Consider the following 25050-nt stretch of genomic DNA (forward strand, 5'->3'; position numbering starts at 1 on the left):
ATTGATTTATAAAAGTCTCCAAAAGTGTCTGAGCGATTATGATACCCTGTATGGCCTGTGATAACACAGTGCTTCCTTCCCTGTAGAAGTTCCGTGTTGTGTTACTAATGAAGCAGGCAATGGCCCTTGTGAAAAAGCAGATTCTGAAATTCCAGCAACAGATCGTCCATCTACATCCTTCCCATATCCTTTAATTGCTTCACGATTGTAATGTAACTCGTAACATTCCCTTCAACAACTTAACCCCGTCAGCTCCAACTTGTCCACATTGATGTGTACTGCTTAATCTTGGTCCTTATTTCGTAAATGTACGGTACAACATCTCATCAAACAACACACTATATCAAGTACTTCATTACTTTCCAGCAGTTCTACTACACATAACATATCAACTGGTGAGTCAGGCTCCTCATTGACTTATAGCCACAGTGGTGGTGGTGGTGGTTAGTGTTTAACGTCCCGTCGACAACGAGGTCATTAGAGACGGAGCGCAAGCTCGGGTTAGGGAAGGATTGGGAAGGAAATCGGCCGTGCCCTTTCAAAGGAACCATCCTGGCATTTGCCTGAAACGATTTAGGGAAATCACGGAAAACCTAAATCAGGATGGCTGGAGACGGGATTGAACCGTCGTCCTCCCGAATGCGAGTCCAGTGCCTCCAGCATATAGTCATATGAATCAAGCCTGAATCAGTACTGACAATAGTTTCCCCTAGAAGGAATATCTTCCCACTATGTTCCACTATAAGTTATCGAAGGTCAATTATGGTATGATGTTAGTGCAGAAAGTCTGATCTTAGGATCATACTGTAACCCTATCTTACATGAGACACCAGCTCCGCAAATTTATTAAACTTGGTTGTCTCCAATGAAAAATTCATTACTACTCACGCCAAAGGCAGTATATCACTATCCCCTATCCCACACAAATTGTAATATGGTGGGTTCCAATACCTTCCACCTACTAAATTCCTTGAGGCCACCGATACAGGTGCCTCTGTGTCCAAGAAAACTTTGTATTCCCTATCACCAGTCCACCTCTGCATTCGTATTTACTGCATTCAATTTTACTAGGAATTCCTTCCAGTAGCTCTGAGGTTCTCCCTTGAGTTTAACTGGTACTTCTTACCAACCAGACCACCTCCTCCATTACCCCTATAACCCTGCCAATGGTCCATGCAATACCTACTATTATTTCCAGTAAATCGTCTGGAGTCCACGCCGCCTCTGTTACCCCTCTGTGACTGGTAGCTTTGTCTTTGCATGTGCCCTACATGGCCAAAATTAAACATTTGACAAAAATATGCTTCTCTTATCTCTTATACCTATGGAAACATCTCCTCATACTCTAATGCTAGCCTAAACGCTGCATGGAGATCTTTCGTCGCCCTAGTGTGCAGCATCCTAGGCAGCTCTCATGACAATCCTCTCATAAAATCATCGAGCCAACACTGCTTGGTTTCTTGTAACAATCCTTTGTTCACATTCTCACTCTGCATTAACTCATAAGTATGTATGCTTAGTTTACTATTATTATCCATGAACTCTACAACTGCTTCATTATACCTCCTGGAAACCATCTTTAGCTAATCACTAAAAAAAATATTTTTTTTTTTATTTACACGTCAAGTTCCGTAGGACCAAATTGAGGAGCAAATCTCCAAGGTCGCAGAACGTATCAGTACATGAAATTACAACATAAAAGTAATAAGAGATAAAAATAGATGTTCATGAACCTGAAAAAAGTCCATAAGTTTAAGTAAACAATAAGAAACAGCTAAATTTTTCAAGGAACTCCGTGACAGAATAGAACGAGTGACCCATGAGGAAACTCTTCAGTTTCGATTTGAAAGTGCGTGGATTACATCTAAGATTTTTGAATTCGAGTGGCAGCTTATTGAAAATGGATGCAGCAGCAGTATACTGCACACCTTTTTGCACAAGAGTTAAGGAAGTCCGATCCAAATGCATGTTTGATTTCTGCCGAGTATTAACCAAGTGAAAGCTGCTTATTCTTGGGAATAAACTAATATTGGTAACAAGAAACGACAATGAGAATATACATATTGAGACGCCAATGTCAAAATACCCAGACTCGTGAACAGAGGTCGACAAGAGGTTCGTGAACTCAAACCACTTATTGCCTGAACCACCCGTTTCTGAGCCAAAAATATCCTTTTAGAATGGGAAGAGTTACCCCAAAATACAATACCATACGACAATAGCGAATGAAAATAAGCAAAGTAGACTAATTTTCGTGTCGAATGATCACTCACTTCTGATACCGTTCGAATAGTAAAAATGGCAGTATTAGCCTAAGTCTTTGAACAATGTCCTGAACGAGGGCTTTACACGACAGTTTACTATTATCAATGCGTCAAGATTGGCCAGGAGGGGAAAGCAGTAGGCATCCGTTAAGGTGAAGAATAAAACATAGTTTAAACTGTATGAAGTTTTAATGTCGTAAAAAAAGGCAGGCCTGGAGATGCCGCCGAGACTGAATGGGCAGCAGCCCAAGAGAGCTGGTGATCGGTTTGGAAGCTGCTAGCAGAAGAGAGCAAACGGCGTGTCCGCTCCCCGACAGCTGGCCGCAGTTCTACCCCCACTTGACCACCTCCAAGCCTCCCTATTGGTCAGTCAGATCCTAAGAGTTCGGTAGAATTACCTCATCAGCAACAAGTAAGTTCAGCTGCTGATGGTTCAACACATGAGTTTCAGGGTGGTTCTATCTGGTTCTGGGCAACGTGGCTGAGACGCTGCAGCTTACTGCCAGGCATAATTTTTTACTAATAAATCCATTCAGTATCGGCCCTCTCTGTACACTATCTATCTGAACACCTAGAAATTTGAACTGTTCAGTTTTACTAATCATATGCCCGTTCTGTGAAATTAAAACGTCAGGTTTTGTTGAATTGTGTGTTATAAAATGTAAAAACTGACTCTTACTGTGATTTAACGTTAGTTTATTTTCTATTTTTATTTTTTTACTGAGGTCATGTACTGCACTATTTTAAACTGAGCCAATGTTGCACACATCCTTTACTACCAAGCTAGTGTCATCAGCAAACAGAAATATTTTAGAATACTTGAGGGCATATCATTTATATAAATAAGAAACAGAAGTGTCCCCAACACTGATCCCTGGAGCACCCCCCACTTGACAGTACCCCACTTAAACCCCACATCATTCTGTTATCAACATCGTGAACAATGACCTTTTGCTGCCTGTTACTAAAGTAAGAGGTGAACCAATTGTGAGGTATTCCCCGTATTCCGCAATGGTCCAACTTCTGGAGCAATGTTTTGTGATCAACCCAATCAAATGCCTTAGTTAAATCAAAAAATATGCCAAGCATTCGAAACGTTTTGTTTAGCCCATCAAGTACCTCACAGAGAAAAGAGAATATAGCATTTTCAGTTGTTAAGCGACTTCTAAAGCCGAACTGTACATTTGATAGTAAATCGTGTGCTATAAGATGATCAATTGTTCTTACATACACAACCTTTTCAAATACTTTTGAGAACACTGATGGCACAGAAATAGGTCTCAAATTATCTACATTATCCCTTTCTCCCTTTTTATAAAGCGCATTTACTACTGAGTACTTTAATCGCTCAGGAAACTGACCATTCCTAAAGGAAAAATTTCAAATATGGCTAAATACAGGGCAAACATGTGCAGCACAGTACTTTAATATTCTGCTAGACACTCCATCATTACCTTGAGAGTCCTTAGTCTTCCATGATTTAATTATTGACTCAATCTCCCTCTTGTCTGTATCACAGAGGAGTATTTCAGACATTAATCTCGGAAAGGCACTTGCCAAGAAAGTTATATGATTTCCCGTAGAAACTAAATTTTTATGTAATTCACCAGAAACGCTTAGAAAATAATTGTTAAACACTCTACACATATATCTCATTTATCAGTAACAGAAATATTTTTACTGCGAACTGACTTTATATCGTCGACCTTGTGCTGCTAACCAGACACTTCCTTGACAACTGACCATATGGTTTTAATTTTATTCTGTGAATTAGCTATTGTATTTGCATACCACATACTCTTTGCCTTCTCAACAACATTTTCATGCACCTCACAATACTGTAGCTTGATTGTGACTACTTCTAACATTTTGATATAATTCTCGCTTTGTTCTACATGATATCCTTATCCCACTAGCCAGCCACCCGGGCTGCCCATTACTGCTAGTACCCCATTTAGAATGTTCTAATGGAAAGCAGCTCTCAAAGAGCATGAGAAATGTGTTGAGGAAAGCATTGTATTTATCATCTATGTTACCAGCGCTATAAACATCCTGCCACTCTTGTTCCTTGACAAGATTTAAAAAACTCTATATCGCTGTTGGATTAACTTTCCTTCATAGTTTGTAATTAAATATGACATTGGTTTGAGTACAAAAGCCTTTTAGTGTTAACATTTGTGCTTCATGGTCTGTAATGTCATTCATGCTTTTACTAACTGAATGTCCATCTAATCATGAAGAATGAATAAAAATATTGTCTATGCCTGTGCTACTGTTCCCCTGCACCCTAGTTGGAGAAAACGCAGTCTGCATCATATCATATGAATTTAGGAGATCTACCAATATCCTATTTTCTCGAACCATCATATAAAAAAATTATATTGAAGCCACCACATATAACTAATTTCTGGTACTTCCTACAAAGTAATCAAGAACACTCTGTAGCTTGAGCAGAAATGCTCTGAAGTCAGAGTTATAGGACATATAAACAACAAAAATTAGAATTTTACTTTCGCAAAATTCAACTGCACCTGCACAACATTCAAATATTTGTTCAGTGCAATGTCGTGGTATGTCTATGGACTCATATGGAATACTGTTTTTTACATACATAGCCACTCCCCCACACCGCAAGGAACTCCTTGAGAAACAGCCAGCTAATCTGTAGAGTGGTACAGGAAGCCTCTGAATTGTCAAATTATTTAAGTGGTGCTCTGATATACCAATAATTTCAGAGTCAACATCTATAAGCAGTTCACTAACTTTATCTCTAATACTTATTGATGAAATATGCTGATTTCTTCTCTACTTGGAAACATTACATCCTCAGAAGGTGAGCCCTTAGAGTGACTTCCTTTAAGCAGGTATACCTATCAGCTGACTTCAATTTAAATAAGGTGCAGCTCTAACACCAACTACTACAGGACACAGTTCTGCTTCATGTACCTTTGCTGTAGCCCCTGCCTGAATTGGTTAAAAGTCTGTGCATTGTGTAGCACATCTGGGCACCTAACAAAAGACTTCACCAACTCTGTCAAATGCCAACAGATCCTCAGACATTCTACAAGAGAAGGGATAAACAGGATTAGCGACAGTCAGATACACTCCTGGAGTCTGTGACATTAACACATCTATTTCCTAATCTTTCTCTGCCAGCTTATTATCTGCCACTAATTTATCTGCCCTTAACTGAGCCAACTGTCTCACCACGACTTTACAGCCTCCTCATAGGTGATACCTTCTGTCTCTGATTTTGCCACTGCCTCCTGCTTACTCAGCTTTGCAACTCAGAAATAATACCTCAAAACAACACAAAGCAATAATCTACTAATAACCCAGACAGAACAGGTAGTCACAGAGCACTCTACCAGCCTACTTATTTTGCCTAATATTAGCCACCTGCATTTCCACATTGTTTGACCATGTGCCCAAAACGATTATTTGGAAAGCAATTAACTGTTACTGATTTGGCACAAGTGGTAGAACGCCAAAGCAAGTTGCTCCACATACTAACCATCATCTCCACACTTTCCCTTCAGCTGGTTCCTCTGGCCTCCTGAAGATAACCCTCATATAACCACGCCCCCTAAGTTTCAATCCCATGACAACACAAGAACGAAAAACAGTCTCATTCAACCCAAATGAAGACAGTGTAGGCTCTGGCTTGGATATCGCTGATGCAAGGTTGCAAACCTTCTACTGCTGATAATGGCAATGTCGGCACTACTGACACCTCTGAGGAGTGACTGAATCCATTCTCGAAAGATGTAAGGTGGGTCATCAGTGAAAACACTGTTGACAATTAAGATTGACTTTTATTGACTTCAATATATATTGTAATGATTCAAGCACCCCTTTCCCCATAGCCCATGGCTGGTGCCGATGAATGGGTTGTGGTTTCTGCTCATAGCTGCTGAGCTGGTGCCCGGAACTGCTGAGGCTGGTAGCCCATGGAGGCCAGGGCTATTGATGTCAGCAGTGTGACATATTGTGCTGAAATAGTGTTCTATTTGGGGACTGACTCCTTGGCCCTGTGCACAGCTGTAGAGGGGTTCAAGCCACTGCACTTGCACCAGAGCCAGATAGTACCTGGTGTTGTGGTGCCGAGTACCTCTAAGAGTTTAGTGTCTATGGCGGCAGTCTCTAATGACAGTTCAGCAGGACTGTGGCACCAAGTAGTGTGCAAGACTTAGTGCCAGTGCCATGCACAGCTCAGTCTCAAATTCACGGCTGCTGCTGGCAGAGCCCATTTGTCTTGCTGTCTTGCATAGCTCTGGTGTCATGGTGGTGCTGCTGGTTTTCAGGACGAGAAGTGATCCCTGCCTCAAACTCCAGGCTTATTTATATACCTCTAGCGCGCCTAGTCACATTGCCCATAATTTACCTGTCCTGGTATGGTGAGATCAACCTGCTGGCTACATCATTACCACTGTGTGGTGCAATTTACTGTTTTGCTCAGCTCTCCTGGATTCGCAATTCCCTTGTGTGTCTGTCATTGTGGCCCACACGTCACCACACTGACGGCTACCAGCTGCCAATGCTCCACGGCAGCTTCTATGGTACTACTCATTTCTTTTACTGAAGACTTTTACTGAAACACTAGGCAGCAGCACTACTGTAAGCATATTTTGCCAACATTTTTGTTTTTATATCACCTGTGTCTGACAACATTTCAATTGCAGGTAGAGATTTGTTTAAGCACTTTGGTGTGTTCCTCCCAGTTGAACTTATTATTAATCTGTAACCTCAGAAATTTAATACTGTCAATTTCTATATATTTGTCATCATTCTTAAGGCTTATACTGGCGTCAAACCTCTTACAAGTTCTGAACTTCATGTAATGTGTTTTTTCAAAGTTTAGTTTTAAAGAATTGGTTAGGAAACACTTATTAGTGTCCATGAAAATTTCATTAACTGATATTTCTATGACGATATTTGATATGCTATTTATTGCAATGTTTGTACCATCTGCAAATAAAACAAACATGGCATCTTGCAATGTTAGAGATGAAAGGTCATTGACATAGACAAGGAAAAGTAAGGGTCCTAAGATGGAACCTTGTGGGCTACCACATGTAATAACTGCCCAAGAGGGTGGGGCAAATAGCATAACACATATCTTTTTCTTAATGACATCCTATGTTTCCTATCAGAGATATAGGACATGACCACTTTGCAGCATTTCCTGTTACATCACAATATTCTAATTTACTTGAAAGCATATTGTGATTTACACAGTCAAATGAATTTGACAGATCATAGAATATACCAGTAGTCTGCAATTTATTGTCAAAGGAATTGATTATATTCTCACTATATGTGTAAATGGCCTTCTCAATATCATAATTCTTTAGTAATACAAACAGTGGCTTTGGCAATATATTATTTACTGTCAGATGGTTAAAAAGCCGATTGTATATTACTTTTTCTAAAATTTTCGGGACTGCTGACAAAAGTGAAACTAAGTGGAAATTTGACTATATTTCTTTACCTCATTTTTTAAAACAAAAGCTAAACTTCATTGTATTTCAAAAATTCAGGAAATATTTGACTGATAAACGACTGGTTACACAGATAGCTTAATATGTTACTACCCGAAGAAGCACACTCTTTACTTAACTTCATTGATATTTTATCATAACCACAATATGTTTTAATTTTAGAGATTCTATGGTGGACATTACTTCTACTGGTGTAGTGAAGGCCATACTCATATTAATGAATCTGTTTGCAATAATTTCTCTGAGGTATCCCATGGAATCATCTGCTGAAGCTGACAACTCAATATATTCAGCAATCGTTATAAAATGCTCGTTGAAAGTTTACAACACTGCACACATTTGTTACTAATGAATCATTTACTCTTAATGTTATCAATTTCTTGTTCAAATGTGTTATATTCTATGAAGCAGAATTATATTCAGTGTTGAAGTTAAACAGCTATTTTAGGAACTGTTCACATAACTTGTGTATGCAATTTCCATTTTCTTGACTTGAGCAATATCTGTAGCATACAGTCGAGAGCCAAGAGCTAGCTAAATGTATCTTTTAATCTTGTCTCCTCTGAATTGTCAATATGACAGTATCATCAGGCTCCTACTGATTCTGCTGTAACAATATATATAATAAATCATCTCCAGAAGATGAAAATGGTGACATATGTTGTAAAATCGTTTACTGTTGTCTTTACCAGGTATTTCCAGTCGATTTGTTCTCTCAACACAACTGTTGTTAACTATAATACTTACAGTAAGCACAAGGGTGACGCTGTTGAACAAGAATAAAACCTGTGAAAGAAGTATAACGATTAATGAGATTGCAGATAGGCTATCATTTACTTGGTTCTGCACATTATTACAATGATTTTTTTTCACGATTTAGGAACAAAAAGTAAACAAATGGTTGGTGGATTCTTTCATGTGATTCAGTTTTACATTCATGTTTTAAAATTAACCATAGCCAGAGCAGGAGAAAAATAGAAAGAGAAAAAGCGAGCATTTGCTGTAAATTTTTCCACCATTCCCAATTGTGCAATGTATGTATGAAAGGACTATTCCCTTACTGAAATTGGTGCCCAATGAAAAGTCACAGCAATGCACCAAACTCATAAAGTTTTAGTTTAGATTGCACTTTTGCTGTAGAGTTCACAATGTAAAGCCTCAAAGACATTATTTGGATAATATTTTGTAAGATAGAGCACTCTTACCCCTTGAATTAGGTCAGACACAGTATACAGTTTCAGCTGTGTTGAATATGCCACAAAGTGTAATTTTTAGGGTTTAGGCATGGTTCTGTAGCTTATATAATGTTCATGGTATATCAGTAAAAGGTATACCAAGAATATTTAATTGCACTACAAAATCAGCAATATTTGCAAAATATTAGTTTTGAGAGCTCATAGCTGTCTCAGGAATTATAGCTTCCACACAAACGATCTATTGAGTTGTTGAGAAATTGGTCCACATGCTACAAGTGTCATTAATGTGTATCACTCATTCCTAGGAATTGGATCGATTGTAAGTAGAATTCTTACACTATCTTATGATGAGTGTATCAAGACACTGTCAAACATGTTTAGCAGATTGTGATGTACATATACTGTGTCTCAAAGACAAGTAAAAAATAAAGGCAGTTCTTTTAAAGAAAAGAAATTTTATTATTGAGTAAACAACGTTGCAAGTAACATAATTTCTCTACATTATCTCAGTCAACCACTAGGCACTTGGTTCACCTCTTGACAAGCTTCCAAACTTTATCTTGGAAGATGCTTTGTGACATGAAACACGTATGTTATGTAGCAGCGATGGCGAGGCATGACAGAATCTCTGACCAGAGAGTTATTTATCGTTAGTAGTCTGCGCTTGACCGCGCGAGAGTTCTGTTCTGTTGCGAGACAGTTGTTGTACGTAGCGAATCGCGAGAGCATGTAGTTCGTTCGTGCTAGTAGCGCGCGAGATAGTTGCAGTTGTGTGTGAGGAGTCGGCGGGCGTCGACATGGGCCTCTGGTCAAGATTCAGGACGAGGTATATTTTTTAAATAAGGTAATGAAGCAGCATTGCGCTCATCTGATAATGTAATGCATCTTAAGTGTAATTAATTTGTTCAAGAATCGCCCCAATAATAATTTTGTTTTCAAACCAAGCATTTTAACAAAACAAACATTTTATTGAAAGATAATTTCCCATGCATTTCCTTAAAGAAAAAATTTACTTAAGTTCAAAGAATTTTGCGATGCATTTCCTCCAAGCTATGGCGAAAAATAAGAGCAGATGCAGTTTTACTGAGGTAACAATTTGAGTTTAATTAGTGAACAGGGCCTAAGATCGACATTTCGGTCTATTTGCGTTTTCATTGTCACTAAGATTTCATTATCATTGAATTGTCTTACATTTTTGTGGGCAGCTTACACATGGGTCAGATTGCTAGTTCTCTCATTTTTTATTGAATTGACATACATTATTGCTGGGAGGTTACACTAGGTTCTATTCTCATTAACATTTAAGTATTGTCTTTCGAAATTTTGTGGGGAGGTTACACTTGGCGACACCCGGTCCAGGATCGTATTTCGTTGAGAATCTTCTGAAACGTAGTCAGATATCTGCTCTTATTTGCTTACATATAATTAGCATTTGGCGCAACGCTTTTACTAATTTTGTGACTTTCTTTCCTCAGATCATCGGCAATTCGTTGCTCTGTTGTATTTGTGTTTGTTGCTTTTTGCATTTGTGCTTATTTCATTTGTGAATAATTGTGACTATTGTAAAAATGCCGCGAAAGACTATGAATAGTGTATCGCGAGGTATTATGAATGAAATTACCGACTTAAACAATGTGACCCATAGTAATTGTGACACGCAGTGTAATGATGCCAATCCTGCGTTCACTGACAATCAATGCATTCCAGCCACTAATGATGATTATTATCTTACTGATGAACAAACGAACTCAATTGTCGCCTCTGTTAATTTGACGACAATTGATGATGTGGGGCGTTCTGTTGGAATGAGCGCTGCTCAGCTTAATACACTCGGTTTGGAAAATTCAAATAATGTACAGACAAATTTTTCTAATGAAAATGGACAATGTACTGAAAGTACGACGGATTTATTTAATTCCGAAATAGTGTCTGACAGTGTACATCCGACTGATAAACGTTTTTGTAAATTACAGAATGACCAAATGGTCACACAAAACGCGACAATTGCAAATACACTGTCAAACAGTAGAGAGAATGGAGTAGGTAATGTTATTTCGGATCAAATTATGGCAATATTGCTACAAAATAGCGAAGATAACAAACAATTTAAAGAAAGTTTCAGACAACAGAGTGAAGATTTCAAACAACTTAGTGAACAGGCCAAACAACAGAATGAGAAACTAGACAATAATAATGAAGATCTCAAACAACTTAGTGAAAAACAAGACAACAATTCTAGACAGCTTTGTGAACAGATCAAACAGCTTAATGAAAAGCATGACAGCCTTAATGAAAAATTAGACAACAATTCTAGACAGCTTAGCGAGCAGATTACAGCCGTTGCCGCGCAGTGTCATGATACTAAGGAACAGTTACGTGAGGAAATTGAGGCTTGTTCAAGAAAAAGTAGCGAAGAAATTAGATCTGTTGCGCAAGAATTAAGGAAAATGCAAACAGCTACAACAGAAACACTTAGAGAGGAAGTTAGCGGAGTCGCTATACAATGCTCTGAAAAGGCTACACAATTACGCGACGAGTTTAAAGCAATGACAGCAGAACTTTCGCACACAATGGATGAAAAGATTGACGCGAAATTCGACCAACAGAACACTCAGATTGACGAACGTTTTAATCTTCACAAAACAGTGATACGCGTTTCCGCAAATTTATTCAGGATCAAAATAAAGTAAAACGTCAGGTAATGGAAACAATCACTGCACAGAGACAGGAAGACAAACGTAAAATGTTTGCGAAAGCAAAAACATACATAGACAACAATATTGCTACAGTGTCCGACAAAATTAATACCATCGAACAGTTGAACGCGGAATTACGTGATGAAATTTCTGATCTTAAATCAAAAACAGATACACACACAGCAGATATTCAGTGACAGACAGATTTGAACAATTAGAAATAACACAGGATTGCGATGTCATCAAAGCTGACATTAAAAAATTGAACGAAACCACACGTAAATTACAAAAACAGATTAATACTTCTGACACTAAAAGTGATGATCAGGTAAAAATACTGACTGAAAAATGTGATGAATTGGCCAGTCGTATTGACGCTATTGAAAGTAATAATGACAGCAAATCAGACGATACTTCACCGGTTTCATTTAATCACACACCTGAATTTCAAAATCTACAGCAGACAATTAATGAGATCGATTCGTCTAATAACACGTTGCGTAGAAAATTGTCAAGTTTACAGCAAGAAGTAACAGAGATGAAAAATATTTCAGTTAATAACACATCACAGCAGACGCCACTTTGCGAACATTTGTCAGACTCACGCAGTGCGTATAATTTAGGTAATCAACAGAGAGTATACGACTTAGATTCCGAACAGACACTGAGAAATAGATTCTCTTACAATCATGAACCTGTTCCATCATACAGAGACGGCAATTTTGATTATAAACATTTTCTGTCAGTGAGAAAATTTAAAGTGTTTAAAAATGACAGAACACAGGTTCACCCACTGGATTGGATACAACAGTTTAGCTTTGCTTTTCCACCGACTTGGCCCGTTACGCATAAACTTGAATTTATTTGCAGTTTTTTGGAAGGCGAACCAGCAACTCGTATGAGACCGATCGCGAGACAATGTTATTCAGTAGAAGAATTTCAGAATGCTTTTCTGTCAGCGTATTGGTCGAAGACGACACAGCGCGGAATTAAAGATCAGTTAATTAGCTTTCCAAATTATGAGAACTCAAATTTTCCCAGTGTGACGCAATTTTTTGAGCACATGGTGCAACAAAACCAGTACCTAAGTGAACCATATAGTGAATCTGCACTCATTCAATTATGCATTTCTAAATTACCATGGTCATTAAGAGTGTCACTTCTAACGGGTCAGCAGAAGGAAAACATTTCAGCATTCAGAGATCTGTTGCAACTTTTAGAAGTGCAGCAATCAGATTATTCCTTCGTGAACAAAAATTTTTCATATAACAACCAAGGCCAACAAACTTACAGTAATTATGATCAGGCACTTAATTTCAATAGCAAAAGTAACAGACGTTTTAGGAACGACAACCACCAGAACTTTAATAACAGACAAAATTCTAATTATCAATATCAGCAAAATTTTCAGCAACAGGAATCACATATTAGTAACAATAGAGGTTTTTCACAACAACAGCAACAAAACGAGCCGGTTAGCATACCTAACCAATAATGCAATGCACAAGGTCAACCAAGCTTTAATGTTTCGCCGCGTGCACGTATAGTCCCAGATCCAACAAATAGTAACGCACGGCAGCAAGGAAATAACTATGTACAGAGAAGACAGTATTACAATTCCTATCGCAATGCACCGTATAGGAATGACTATCACGACAGACGTAAAAACGATGAGCACAATTATCAGCGTACATATAATAACAGTCGGTCTTTCCAACAGCAAAATCATCCGCAAGAACATATTCTCATGAATGAACCCGACAGTAGGTATTATCCAGAGCGTAATACTTCAGGAAGAAGTAATAGAACAGTTCAAATAGTAGAAATGCCACAACATCCTCCAGATAATAATAACATGTCAGATAGAATCTGACTAGAGACTGTACAGGTTGCATCTTCCAGTAACGTAAGCAATAATTTTGACACGCAGAATCTTGTTCACGAAAAATGCTATTAATTTTGACGCTATCCGACACACGTTTGCACGAAAAATATTATCACGACGTACGTAGACGACATTCTTATTGCAGAAGCTAACTGGTCTGAACACAATCTGATTTTAGAACGTCTGTTGCAAACTTTTTGTGCACAAGGACTCACAGTTAATCTTAGTAAATCGCACTTTGGCAAAACTTCTATAAAATTTCTTGGACATGTAATTTCAGCAGAAGGCATTGCGCCAGTTCCGGAAAAACTTCAAGCTCTACGTGACATTACTGTTCCTACGACGAAGAAACACTTACACAGTTTTTTGGGCTTAATTAACTTTTTTCGCAAATTTATTCATCACTCTGCTTTAGACACACCTAGATTATGCCAATTAACAGGAAAAAATGCTATTTGGTCGTGGGATAAGCAAGCACATTCTGAATTCGTGAACCTGAAACATGCCTTGTTGAATGCGCCACTTTTATCGCACCCAGATCTTACCAGAAATTTTTCCATTGCCACCGACAGTTCTAACACCGCTTTAGGCGTACATATTTTCCAGGAAATTGAAGAAGATGGCTCTACAGTAATTAAAAACGGAAATACAGAAGCGTCCGATCTTACCCGTCGGCTTTGACCCATGACGTCACAAATACCGCGGAAACGACTATAAACAATTCCAATATGGCGGATATAAAAACATCGCATACGTATTGTAAACACTGAAATACACAAGTTTCACAAAAAGCCTAATGACTGTAACGGGACAAGCGTGGGAAATTAGGGGTTTTTGGGTGCGGAGAAACTAAATATACAGAAATGTAGCCACCGACCGCCATTCAAAACCACGCAAAACAACGAAATAAATCAACATCACAAAACTGACCAAATACCAAAAAACACATTCCTATCCATAATCGGACACTTCCCTTAACCTATATAGCTCAACAGAACCTACCGATCACATCCCCCAATAGAAAACTAAGAAACGAAAGCTTCCCTTACACCTACATACATCGGCACTTATGCAGTTTAGCAGGTACGGAAAAAATTTTTCATTTTTTTTCAAAATTTGATCATCATGTGTCGTTATGCGGTGGGGGGAGTCTGCAGTGCCCCCCCATCCCCCCACAGGCTTCATTAGTGTCAAATCAATATTTTCGAATCATAGGCGGCCGCTGCCGCGGCCGCATTCCAAAAAAAAACTCCCAACCTAACCTCAAGTGGGCTACGCTACAGATCAATATGTTCATCAAATTGCTTCATATTACGTATACATGTTCATTAGTGTCGAATCAATATTTTCGAATCATAGGCGGCCGCTGCCGCGGCCGCATTCCAAAAAAACAACTCCCAACCTAACCTCAAGTGGGCTACGCTACAGATCAATATGTTCATCAAATTGCTTCATATTACGTATACATGTTCATTAGTGTCAAATCAATATTTTCGAATCATAGGCGGCCGCTGCCGCGGCCGCATTCCAAAAAAAAACTCCCAACCTAACCTCGTATTCAGGGCTACGCTACAGATCAATGTGTAGGTCCCTTACGTCACGGGTCAAAGCCGACGCGTGAGATCGGACGCAATGAGCATTAAATTAACCATTAACTCACTAATAGAAATTCCGCTTCAAATCCAACACCTGAGCAACAGAAAACTGACCCCACCACACGAAACAAACGAAACAAACGAAAACCATGAACACACCACCAGAGAGCACGACAAACAAAAACAAGACATCTACAAACACGCCACAATCGCAAATCAAACTCCGCGCCGTAATGACGTCACACACCACAACACGCTTACGTCACGGGTCAAAGCCGACGGGTAAGATCGGACGCTTCTGTTGACCCTTAAAAACATCGCATTTGCAAGCCGCATCTTGTCGCCAGCTGAACGAAATTATTCCGTTACAGAATTGGAAACATTATGTGTTGTATGGGCTTTTACGAGATTTCGGCACTTTCTTTATGGCAGACATACCACCGTTTACACAGATCACAGAGCTATACAATTTTTACTTTCGGCTAAATTCACTCACGACAGATTAAGCAGATGGAAACTTTATGTACGGGAATTTAATTTTACGATTGTTCACATTCCCGGCACACAAAATGTTATAGCAGACGCACTTTCTCGTTCTCTCAGCAACAATCAGCAAGACATCGCAACCAACTTCTGCAAAGCAAATTTCAGTGTTATGTACATTCAGCAAGTTGCATTTGAAAATTTTATTTCATCGTCATTACAGGACATAGCAAAAGAGCAAAATAAAGACAATGTGTGGAAAGAAATGAAACACCTTTGGCAAGATAAGAATAATGTTACGATTAGAAACCATTACACTGTACGCAATGACATTCTGTTTCGCCGCTCTCACCCTGACAGCGATAATTGGTTACTATTCATTCCTGACGAACTGGTTAACAAATTAATATGGTATACTCATTTAAGTTACGCACATTACGGAGCCAGAAAATATTTTCTTATACTGAGACACAACTGTTATTTTACCAACATGGAAAAACGTATACGACGAGTTCTAGCGTTATGTAAAATTTGCCAGAAAGCTAAGTCAGACACAACGTCACACATTCCTCCATTACATCCAATTGTACCTGTTAAATTGAGACATATGGCCGCTGTAGGAATTTTTGGTCCAATTCCGAGAACTAATAGAGGTTTTTGCTACATATTTGTCGCTGTTGAGCTCACTTCAAAATTTGTTACTTTCACTCCGTTACGCAAAGCTACTGCTAAAACTGTTTTGAAAGCATTTGTAAAACATTTTCTATTTCATGTAGGGCATGTGATGAAAGTAATTTCTGACAATGGATCACAATTTCGTTCTGTTCTATGGACACGCATGTTACGAGCTAGAAACATTTCTACGATCTATATATCCAAGTACCATGCTTCTTCGAACCCCTGTGAACGATTAATGAAAGAAATTGGTAAACTGTGTAGAATATACTGCCACAAAAGACATATTGATTGGGACACACACATATTCTCATTCCAAGATGTAATTAATTCCATTCCAAATGAATCCACTATGCTATCTCCGTCTGTTATACTGAAAAACATTGAACCACCAAACAAAATTAAAGAATTAGTAAACTTTCCTACATCTCGTCGATTACGACACCACGAAATCATTGACATTGCGCTGAACAACATCAAACGTGCCGCAGAGCGCCGGAGAAGACAGCAAAAACAGGTTTGTACATGCCGAGACTTTCACATTGGGCATAAGATATTAGTACGTACACACTATTTCTCCAGCAGAATAAAAGGTAAGTGCAGTAAATTTGAACTTCTATACGCAGGTCCATATCGGATTCGCAGCATTCCTCACCCCAATGTTGTACACGTCGAAACTCTGAGAACCAGAAAATCGAAAGGAAACCAACACATATCCAATATTAAACCCTTTATTGAATGAAGACACTTTATGATGTAACATGCTATGATGCCATTTACTAATTTTTATGACCACTTATGCAATTATATTCACATGACTAATTATTGATGATTATCGTATTTTTTCTTGACAAGTGCTCGGCAAGGTAAGGTTAGCAGGTCGCTCTTCTTGTCGTTACACATCAGACCGTGCACATTTTCCATTTTTCTTTTTTATGTATGTACGATTGTTTTCATGTTTTGTTTGTATGCACTATGAAATGGTTAGGATGTAGCAAACACCAGTTGATTTTGACATTTTTTTTTGCGCTATGATATCTCAACATCGTGACTGTTTTACATTTTTTTGCTGCTGCATTGTGATACTCTGTGTACATTTTTGCATCTTAACGCTGTCAATGTCTTTGACATATTACGTTTTCTGTCATGTTATGCTGTATGCTTAATTATGTTACTATAAACCAGTCATTATTTAGTGAGTATATGATGTAAATGCACGACATTAATCTTTGTTCATCATTTTCAGAAAGAAATAACGTGTAAAGTAAATAAATTAAACAGAAATGGGAATTTCAACTACGGAATAGACGAAAGAAGATGCAAAAACCTTATGAGGAAGAGTAAATGGATCAGAATTAACAAGCATTAACAAGAATATACTACACATCGTAGAACAGCAGTCTTAACTAATTTTTTCTTTCAGAATACAAGGCGATTGATGCAGGCTGTCAGACAGAACTACACATCTTAGTTTTAGTGATGAAATATGCTAGAGATAAGGAATAGTTGTGTAATGAGTAATGAAGTGATTTTTTGCAGATGATAATGAATGCTGATGAAGAGTAATGATGAAGAATACGCTACTATGAATAATGAAGTTTTTCTTTACAGGTGATGATAATAATGAAGTTATGATAATATGGATAATGAAGTGATGGATAATGAAGTTTTTTCTTTACAGATGAGGATAATATTGAAGTTATGTATTTATGCTATGTAGTTATTTAAGTATTTGTTGCAGTTCGCCTTGACAGCAGGTGTTATATTGCATAGTATAATGACTGAAGGTTTTGGAAAGGACAGCTATGGAACACATTTTTTATACACATTTCACTACCTGTTAATTCGAAGTTCACTACTTTTCAGCACAAAATGCATTTCTTCTTTCGGCTTAATAATCCATTTTTTTATATATTTTTGCAGGAGACATTATTTATGAAATTAATGTGCTATAAGCAGTTGTTCATTAAATCTATGTCATTACATATACTCTACTTGTTTCATAACCTTGTTACCGCTGACTCATGACGAATGACGTTACACACTTTCATTTACAGGAACAACCCAGAAGCAAATTTTTTTCTTTTTTCTTCTTGCTTTCCCTTATAATTACCCAAAGCAATGCATTGCTAACAAAAAAAATGTATCACCAGTTCCAAATAATGCTACCCATTTAAGAGAGTTCTGAATAATACTGAATGATGAACAATGTTTTGTACTATTCAATACTTGCTGGCCAATGAGTGCCAATGATTAGTATAACTAAATGAATTATGTTAATGCTAGGCCAATAATTGACTCTCCTTTTCAATGATGACTTCTGATGGTTTATATTCACTATAATCAGTTAATTTTCTGAACATTATTCTGTCATACTAAATATGCTTTGTAACTGGCCAAGGACTGCTACTGTTTATTGTAATACGATTACCCATGATGCCACTAATTGCTATATTCAGTTCATTTTATGAACATTATTCTGTAATACTAAATACATGGTACAGAAATGTTCAATAACTGGACTATGAATGCCGCAAACTACTACTGTAATTCTCAATGAAGACTACTATGTGACTTAATGTCCTTCACCTTCTGAGCTAACTACCCTGAATTACTGCAATATCCATTTGTCCTGTCCATCCTCATGATCATGGAGCACTATATTTGGTTTTTGCACTAATTCTACGTTGGTGTGCCTTGTAAGAGCGTGGTGTTGACACGACATGCTGTCCACCACCGTGAGCGATGAAGACGTTATTATGGTCCCACTGTTTGGTGTACCTGATGTACTGCCAAAATGATAACAGGGAATACTACTACGACATTTCAGTGTCTTGGATACGCTGATAAATACTTCTGGGAAAAGAACTGCAAATTGTCTCACTTGGTGTTGTATTTCTGTGGAAAGACATGGACTTTCAGTGCAGCTGCGTGCAACCTAAGTGCTACAACCATGACGCAATCCTTCCTATTCCTTCCCTAATTCTTGTAAAATGAAAAAGTCATATACAGTGCGTGTGCACTTCCTTTCATTTGTTAATAAGATCAGTTATCCTGAAATTACTAAAGACTTCTATAGTGCATGTGCACTTTATTACACTCCTTGATTTGTTTGTTTGTTGTAGAAAAATACTAGAGAGTACTACAGTGCGTGTGCACTTTTGTCATTTGTCAATATGATTTGTACTCATTAGGTTTATTTGTCGTAAAAATATTAGAGAGTTTTTCAGTGCGTGTGCACATTATGCCATTTGTACTCATTACGTATATATTCTGTGGTTTTCTGATATGTTCTGTACTACAGTGCGTGTGCACTTTTGCCATTTATTAATACATTTTGTGATTTGCTGATATATTCTCAACTGCAGTGCATGTGCACTTATGTCACTTGTCAACATGGTTTTTTACCATTGCGTTTATTTGTTATGAAAATGCTAAAGAGTTTTTCAGTGTGTGTGCACTTTTGTTATCTATCAAATAATTTGTATACACATTTTTCTGATTTGCTAATATGTTTTGTACTCACATTTTGTCATTGTCTAATATGTTTTGTACTTGATGCATGTGCACCATATTTCCTTCATGTTCTATATCTGTATATATGCTGTAATTGTAAAGTTAATTAGTTGAGAAAAAATTTGTTGCTCATGGCAAGTCCAAATGACTCACCATCGCTGCCAAATTTTTGCCCCCCCCCCCCCCCCCCAGTGGAGGGTTATGAAACACGTATGTTATGTAGCAGCGATGGCGAGGCATGGCAGAATCTCTGACCAGAGAGTTATTTATCGTTAGTAGTCTGCGCTTGACCGCGCGAGAGTTCTGTTCTGTTGCGAGACAGTTGTTGTACGTAGCGAGTCGCGAGAACATGTAGTTCGTTCGTGCTAGTAGCGCGCGAGATAGTTGCAGTTGTGCGTGAGGAGTCGGCGGGCGTCGACATGGGCCTCTGATCAAGATTCAGGACGAGGTATATTTTTTAAATAAGGTAACGAAGCAGCATTGCGCTCATCTGATAATGTAATGCATCTTAAGTGTAATTAATTTGTTCAAGAATCGCCCCAATAATAATTTTGTTTTCAAACCAAGCATTTTAACAAAACAAACATTTTATTGAAAGATAATTTCCCATGCATTTCCTTAAAGAAAAAATTTACTTAAGTTCAAAGAATTTTGCGATGCATTTCCTCCAAGCTATGGCGAAAAATAAGAGCAGATGCAGTTTTACTGAGGTAACAATTTGAGTTTAATTAGTGAACAGGGCCTAAGATCGACATTTCGGTCTATTTGCGTTTTCATTGTCACTAAGATTTCATTATCATTGAATTGTCTTACATTTTTGTGGGCAGCTTACACATGGGTCAGATTGCTAGTTCTCTCATTTTTTATTGAATTGACATACATTATTGCTGGCAGGTTACACTAGGTTCCATTCTCATTAACATTTAAGTATTGTCTTTCGAAATTTTGTGGGGAGGTTACAGACATTGCACATAACCACTCTTGTGTCACCTTCAGAATCTCATCATTCTACGAAAACTTAGATTCACACAGTTGCCCCCCTACTGGATCGAAAAGATGGAAATTATTTGGAGCTAGGTACTCTGAAGCAAAATCATTCCTTTTGTAAGCTTCCTTCTCCTTTTCGTATTGATGTTGGGTTTCAGACCTCACAGAACCTCATAGTAGCTGTTCACTGTTTCACCTTTAGGAGTGTAATAAGGCTTCCGTAGTCCATGATGCATGTTTCCACACCTCTACTCTGCCAATATGAGGCAAAGGCATTATAGAAACTGTAGTACTTTCATAATAAAGGTAAACGAATCACACCTCTCATTTCTTCCTTGATCCATATGCATTAGGGGTCTGTCACAATCAAACGCTCTAAAACTGCTGCAAATAGGGATATTCACCAAACCAACACAGTGAAGGCAAAAGAACAATAGAGTTGATAACACACGCTAGTATTGAGTCAGTGCTGTCAACCTAAGGACCATAAAAATTTCCATCACTTAATGATTTGTGGTCATTTTTTTTAGAGATTCTCATGTGATACCATTGTTTTTGCATATCTATATTCGTTTTTTGGAACCTTCCAGATACAAGTTTTGACTACAACACTGAAATCACATCCAGGATGAGTGAAGTTCAAATTTATTTCTGGACTTCCACAGCAGATTTTCCTAAATAATGTAAGGTAAATGGCGAGATGATACCAATGAGAAGGTCATGGGGATTCCAGCCCATCCTTATACAACAAGAGCTTGTGCTCTGTCATCATCAATGAGATGAGTAACACCATCTTCATTTCTTTCCTTTCTAACCCTTCTGGCATCCTGTGTATGGAATATGTTTCATTTTAGAAATGTATTCAAAACTGCTCTTCTTTTATCACATAAAATTTGCCTCTAGAGTGTTGGCAGTTTACTTAAATCACTTATACCGAGCGAGGTGGCGCAGTGGTTAGCACACTGGACTCGCATTCGGGAGGACGACGGTTCAATCCCGTCTCCAGCCATCCTGATTTAGGTTTTCCGTGATTTCCCTAAATCGTTTCAGGCAAATGCCGGGATGGTTCCTTTGAAAGGGCACGGCCGATTTCCTTCCCCATCCTTCACTAACCCGAGCTTGCGCTCCGTCTCTAATGACCTCGTTGTCGACGGGACGTTAAAACAACACTAACGTAACCTAACTTAAATCACTTATAATTTCCTGATACTTTCTTCTGGAAGTTCATAGGAGTAATTGATATACCAGAAAGTGTGTGCAATTGAATTGACTCATGCGATACTATTATTGCCAATGTAGTAGTAGTTGTCGTAGTAGCAGTAGTTATTCATTTGTAGATCAGTTTTACGGGGGTATCGGCTTATGATAGTACCAGTATTACATATTAATAACAACAACAATAACAAAATGCATATATACAGGTATTTACATACTTACAGGTCTAGTTTGACAAAGATGAGACAGGTCGTTGGCTGTGGCCTTACTTTAGGAACATCCTGATGCTTGCCTGAAGTTAATTAGATAAACAATGGAAAACGTGAAAAACGATGGCTAGGTGAATATTAGAACCTTCACGCTCCCAAACACAAGACCAGTCTGTTTACAACAGTGCTACCTGATTCAGTTTATCCCTAATAAGGAAGTTATTTAATAATGTAGAAGACAAATGCTACATTGTTCATTTATTTCTCATTCCCAGTTACTGCACACACTACAGGCTACAAACATTATTTCGTAATGTAACACTATACACATTACCAGCTGACATCAACACATGAAATTAACAAACTCCTCGTGAGCTGTCTGATAGTGTCTGTCGGCGCAACAACCGGCTATGCGCTTATCGCAGAATTCCTGTGTGGAGAAGGTATACAGATACTGTGAACTCCATGGTGAACTCATGAGATATAAAAGAAAATATAAAGAAATATACCCTCTTGTGGGTATACCCCCTTTGGAGCGACAGGCTAGTGAGGAAGTTTTTTGCTTGGACAATATTAAAAGAAATTTTTCCAGCATTTTCGGATAACTGTTGAGAATTTTGATGAATACTTTGAATTACACCTGCCTTATCATAAAAAAATACGAACATAAAATTTTCAATCCCAGCTGAACACAAGTTGTCCCAAGCACTTGAAAATATTAGTCAACTGATTTCCACCTATCCTTTAATTTTCAGATTTGTGCCTGAACACTCGTTTAAGTTTTTGTTGAAAAGTGCTAGTGTTTTTTAAGATCATTATCGATATCGTCTTCGTGCTCAGCCATGTAGTGCGATATCGTGATTGCGTCCCACTTTATTATTAGTCAGAAAAGAAATGGGGAGCGGAGAGTATGGCATTCAGAGTGACAATTTTGTCAACAGTCCGCGCGCAGCAATAAAAACGTAGCGCCGCGGTAATAATTTTGTCAAATATTCATGGATCGGCGGAGAAAAGTGTTATCCCGTTGTCACGATATGCATGCATCTACATATATAGCCACAGACTGGACAAGAATGATGTCACAGTCACAAAAGTCGCCCACGAGCGCTAGTCCCTACTGTGCGCATTGTTAAGTGTAGGACTGAGACAAGCAGCCGCATCTTCACCGCTCATCTCCCGTTGCAGGAAATTGTAAGTTAGTATAACCTCTTAGTTGCATGATTTGGTATGGAAGTAATGTTCCGCTGATTTACTCGACTTATGATATAAATTTTTTACAAGTTGTATTAAGTGTATAAAAATGTTCGCGCGCGTTAATTTTTTCGTTTCGTTCAGCTCACTGCATTTTTCGTCTTGTCAGCAAATATCTAGAAATGGATCAGCATTGTGGAATGTTTACATTTTCTTGTTCCGAACTTCACAGGTTTATCAAGCATGGCGTCCCCGAGGCCAAAGTCTCCTAGGCCAGCTGTGGCCACGCCAAAGAAAGATGAGAAAGAAGAATCTTTCTGGGAAAAGATTGGCACGTTAGGAAGAAAGAAGCGCATTAAAGAAGGTAAGATAAGAACTCTTTCGAATGTACTGCTACTGTGTCTGGGTGCTGAAATAGATTGGCCAGAAGAACAGACCATATTTGGCCCTTGAAAATGGGCGTAGCCGTTTCCTGTCAGTGTTATATTACAATACAGTGAAGAATGCCATTGGAGAATCTTAGTATAAAAGACGTAAATCGGCAACGGATTGTGTTCCTAATAGTTAAATTATTTCTGTAAAGGTTTTTTGTTTAATAGCAGTTAACGCCCTTTGATAATTGGGCCTATTTCGGGTGTGTGAACCTTTACACTTCGTGAAATATTTAATCGGTAATTGTCAACGATGGTGTGAAAAAGATGCACAACAATAATGTGTATCCAACGCACACGTCCTAGTAATATTTGAAAGGTTCTGTTTTGCAAAGCAATCTCGACCATAAGGCCATTAGTGCATTGGTGTTGGCTACAAGTGTCACCACAGCCAACTCTAACAGTGGGAATTAGCCTAAACGACTAGAGCCGTCAAAAATTGTTTGGAAATACAGATTTATGTGTGTTTTACCGTTAGTAACGATTTTGCCCAATTGTGTACAGTCTTTAAGTTTGGAGGTTAGTAAACTGAAGACTACGGAAACACAAGAAGCCAATAAAAAAACCTGGCATCAAAAGTAGAAGACCATGCTCCTGGTTTTAAAATGTGCAAAGATCACTAGCATGCAGCAATGCTGCTGGTAATGACAAGCTGCCTTTAATGCTGAACGGCAAACCTACTAGGCCCAGAGCTTTTAAAAAATGCAACCTTAAGTCCCTGCCCGTATATTATCGCAACCAGAAAAAAGCATGGATGGATGGTAAGCTGTTGAGTGGTTGGTTTCACAGCCTGTTTGTTTCCTCTGTTCAACAGTTTTCTAAGGAAAATCATTTGTCTCCCCGTGCAATCCCCAGCACTGAGGAATTATCTGATGAAGAAATCGTGGCGAAGTTTTTGCCACCAAATGTTACAACACTTCTACAGCTGATGGATGAGCGTGTACTGCAAACATTAAAACTGATTTACAGAAAATAATTTTTAGGAATGCTGATCCATGGTGATAGCATTCCTGTAGTGGACAAAATAGAAAAGACCAATGTGAAGGATGTTGTTTATTGGGCCACTGAGGTATGGCAGAATATTTCAGAAAATACGCTGAAAAAATCGTGGAGAAAACTGTGGACGTCTCTTGAATTTCAGGACAACCTAGTTGAAAATGAAGAGAAAAATCTGCTACAAATGATAGACAATCCCTGGATGTGAAA

General features: G+C 38.3%; 1 protein-coding gene across 3 annotated transcripts in view; it reads left to right on the top strand.

Annotated features, from left to right (window-relative positions):
* LOC124612368 (beta-parvin) overlaps positions 1 to 25050 on the top strand; it is a 112064-nt gene that overhangs the window by 46550 nt on the left and 40464 nt on the right. The window contains exons 1-2 of one of the 3 annotated variants that reach the window (XM_047140533.1): positions 23062 to 23417; positions 23646 to 23777. In XM_047140533.1, the coding sequence (XP_046996489.1) occupies positions 23657 to 23777 (121 nt within the window). In that variant the 5' untranslated portion in view covers positions 23062 to 23417; positions 23646 to 23656. Of the gene's footprint in view, positions 1 to 23061; positions 23418 to 23645; positions 23778 to 25050 lie in introns of those variants that run through there. The other 2 variants (XM_047140532.1, XM_047140531.1) reach the window with 2 other exon arrangements.

The sequence above is a fragment of the Schistocerca americana genome, chromosome 4 (genome assembly GCF_021461395.2).
Source record: "Schistocerca americana isolate TAMUIC-IGC-003095 chromosome 4, iqSchAmer2.1, whole genome shotgun sequence".
Classification (NCBI taxonomy): Eukaryota; Metazoa; Arthropoda; class Insecta; order Orthoptera; family Acrididae; genus Schistocerca; species Schistocerca americana.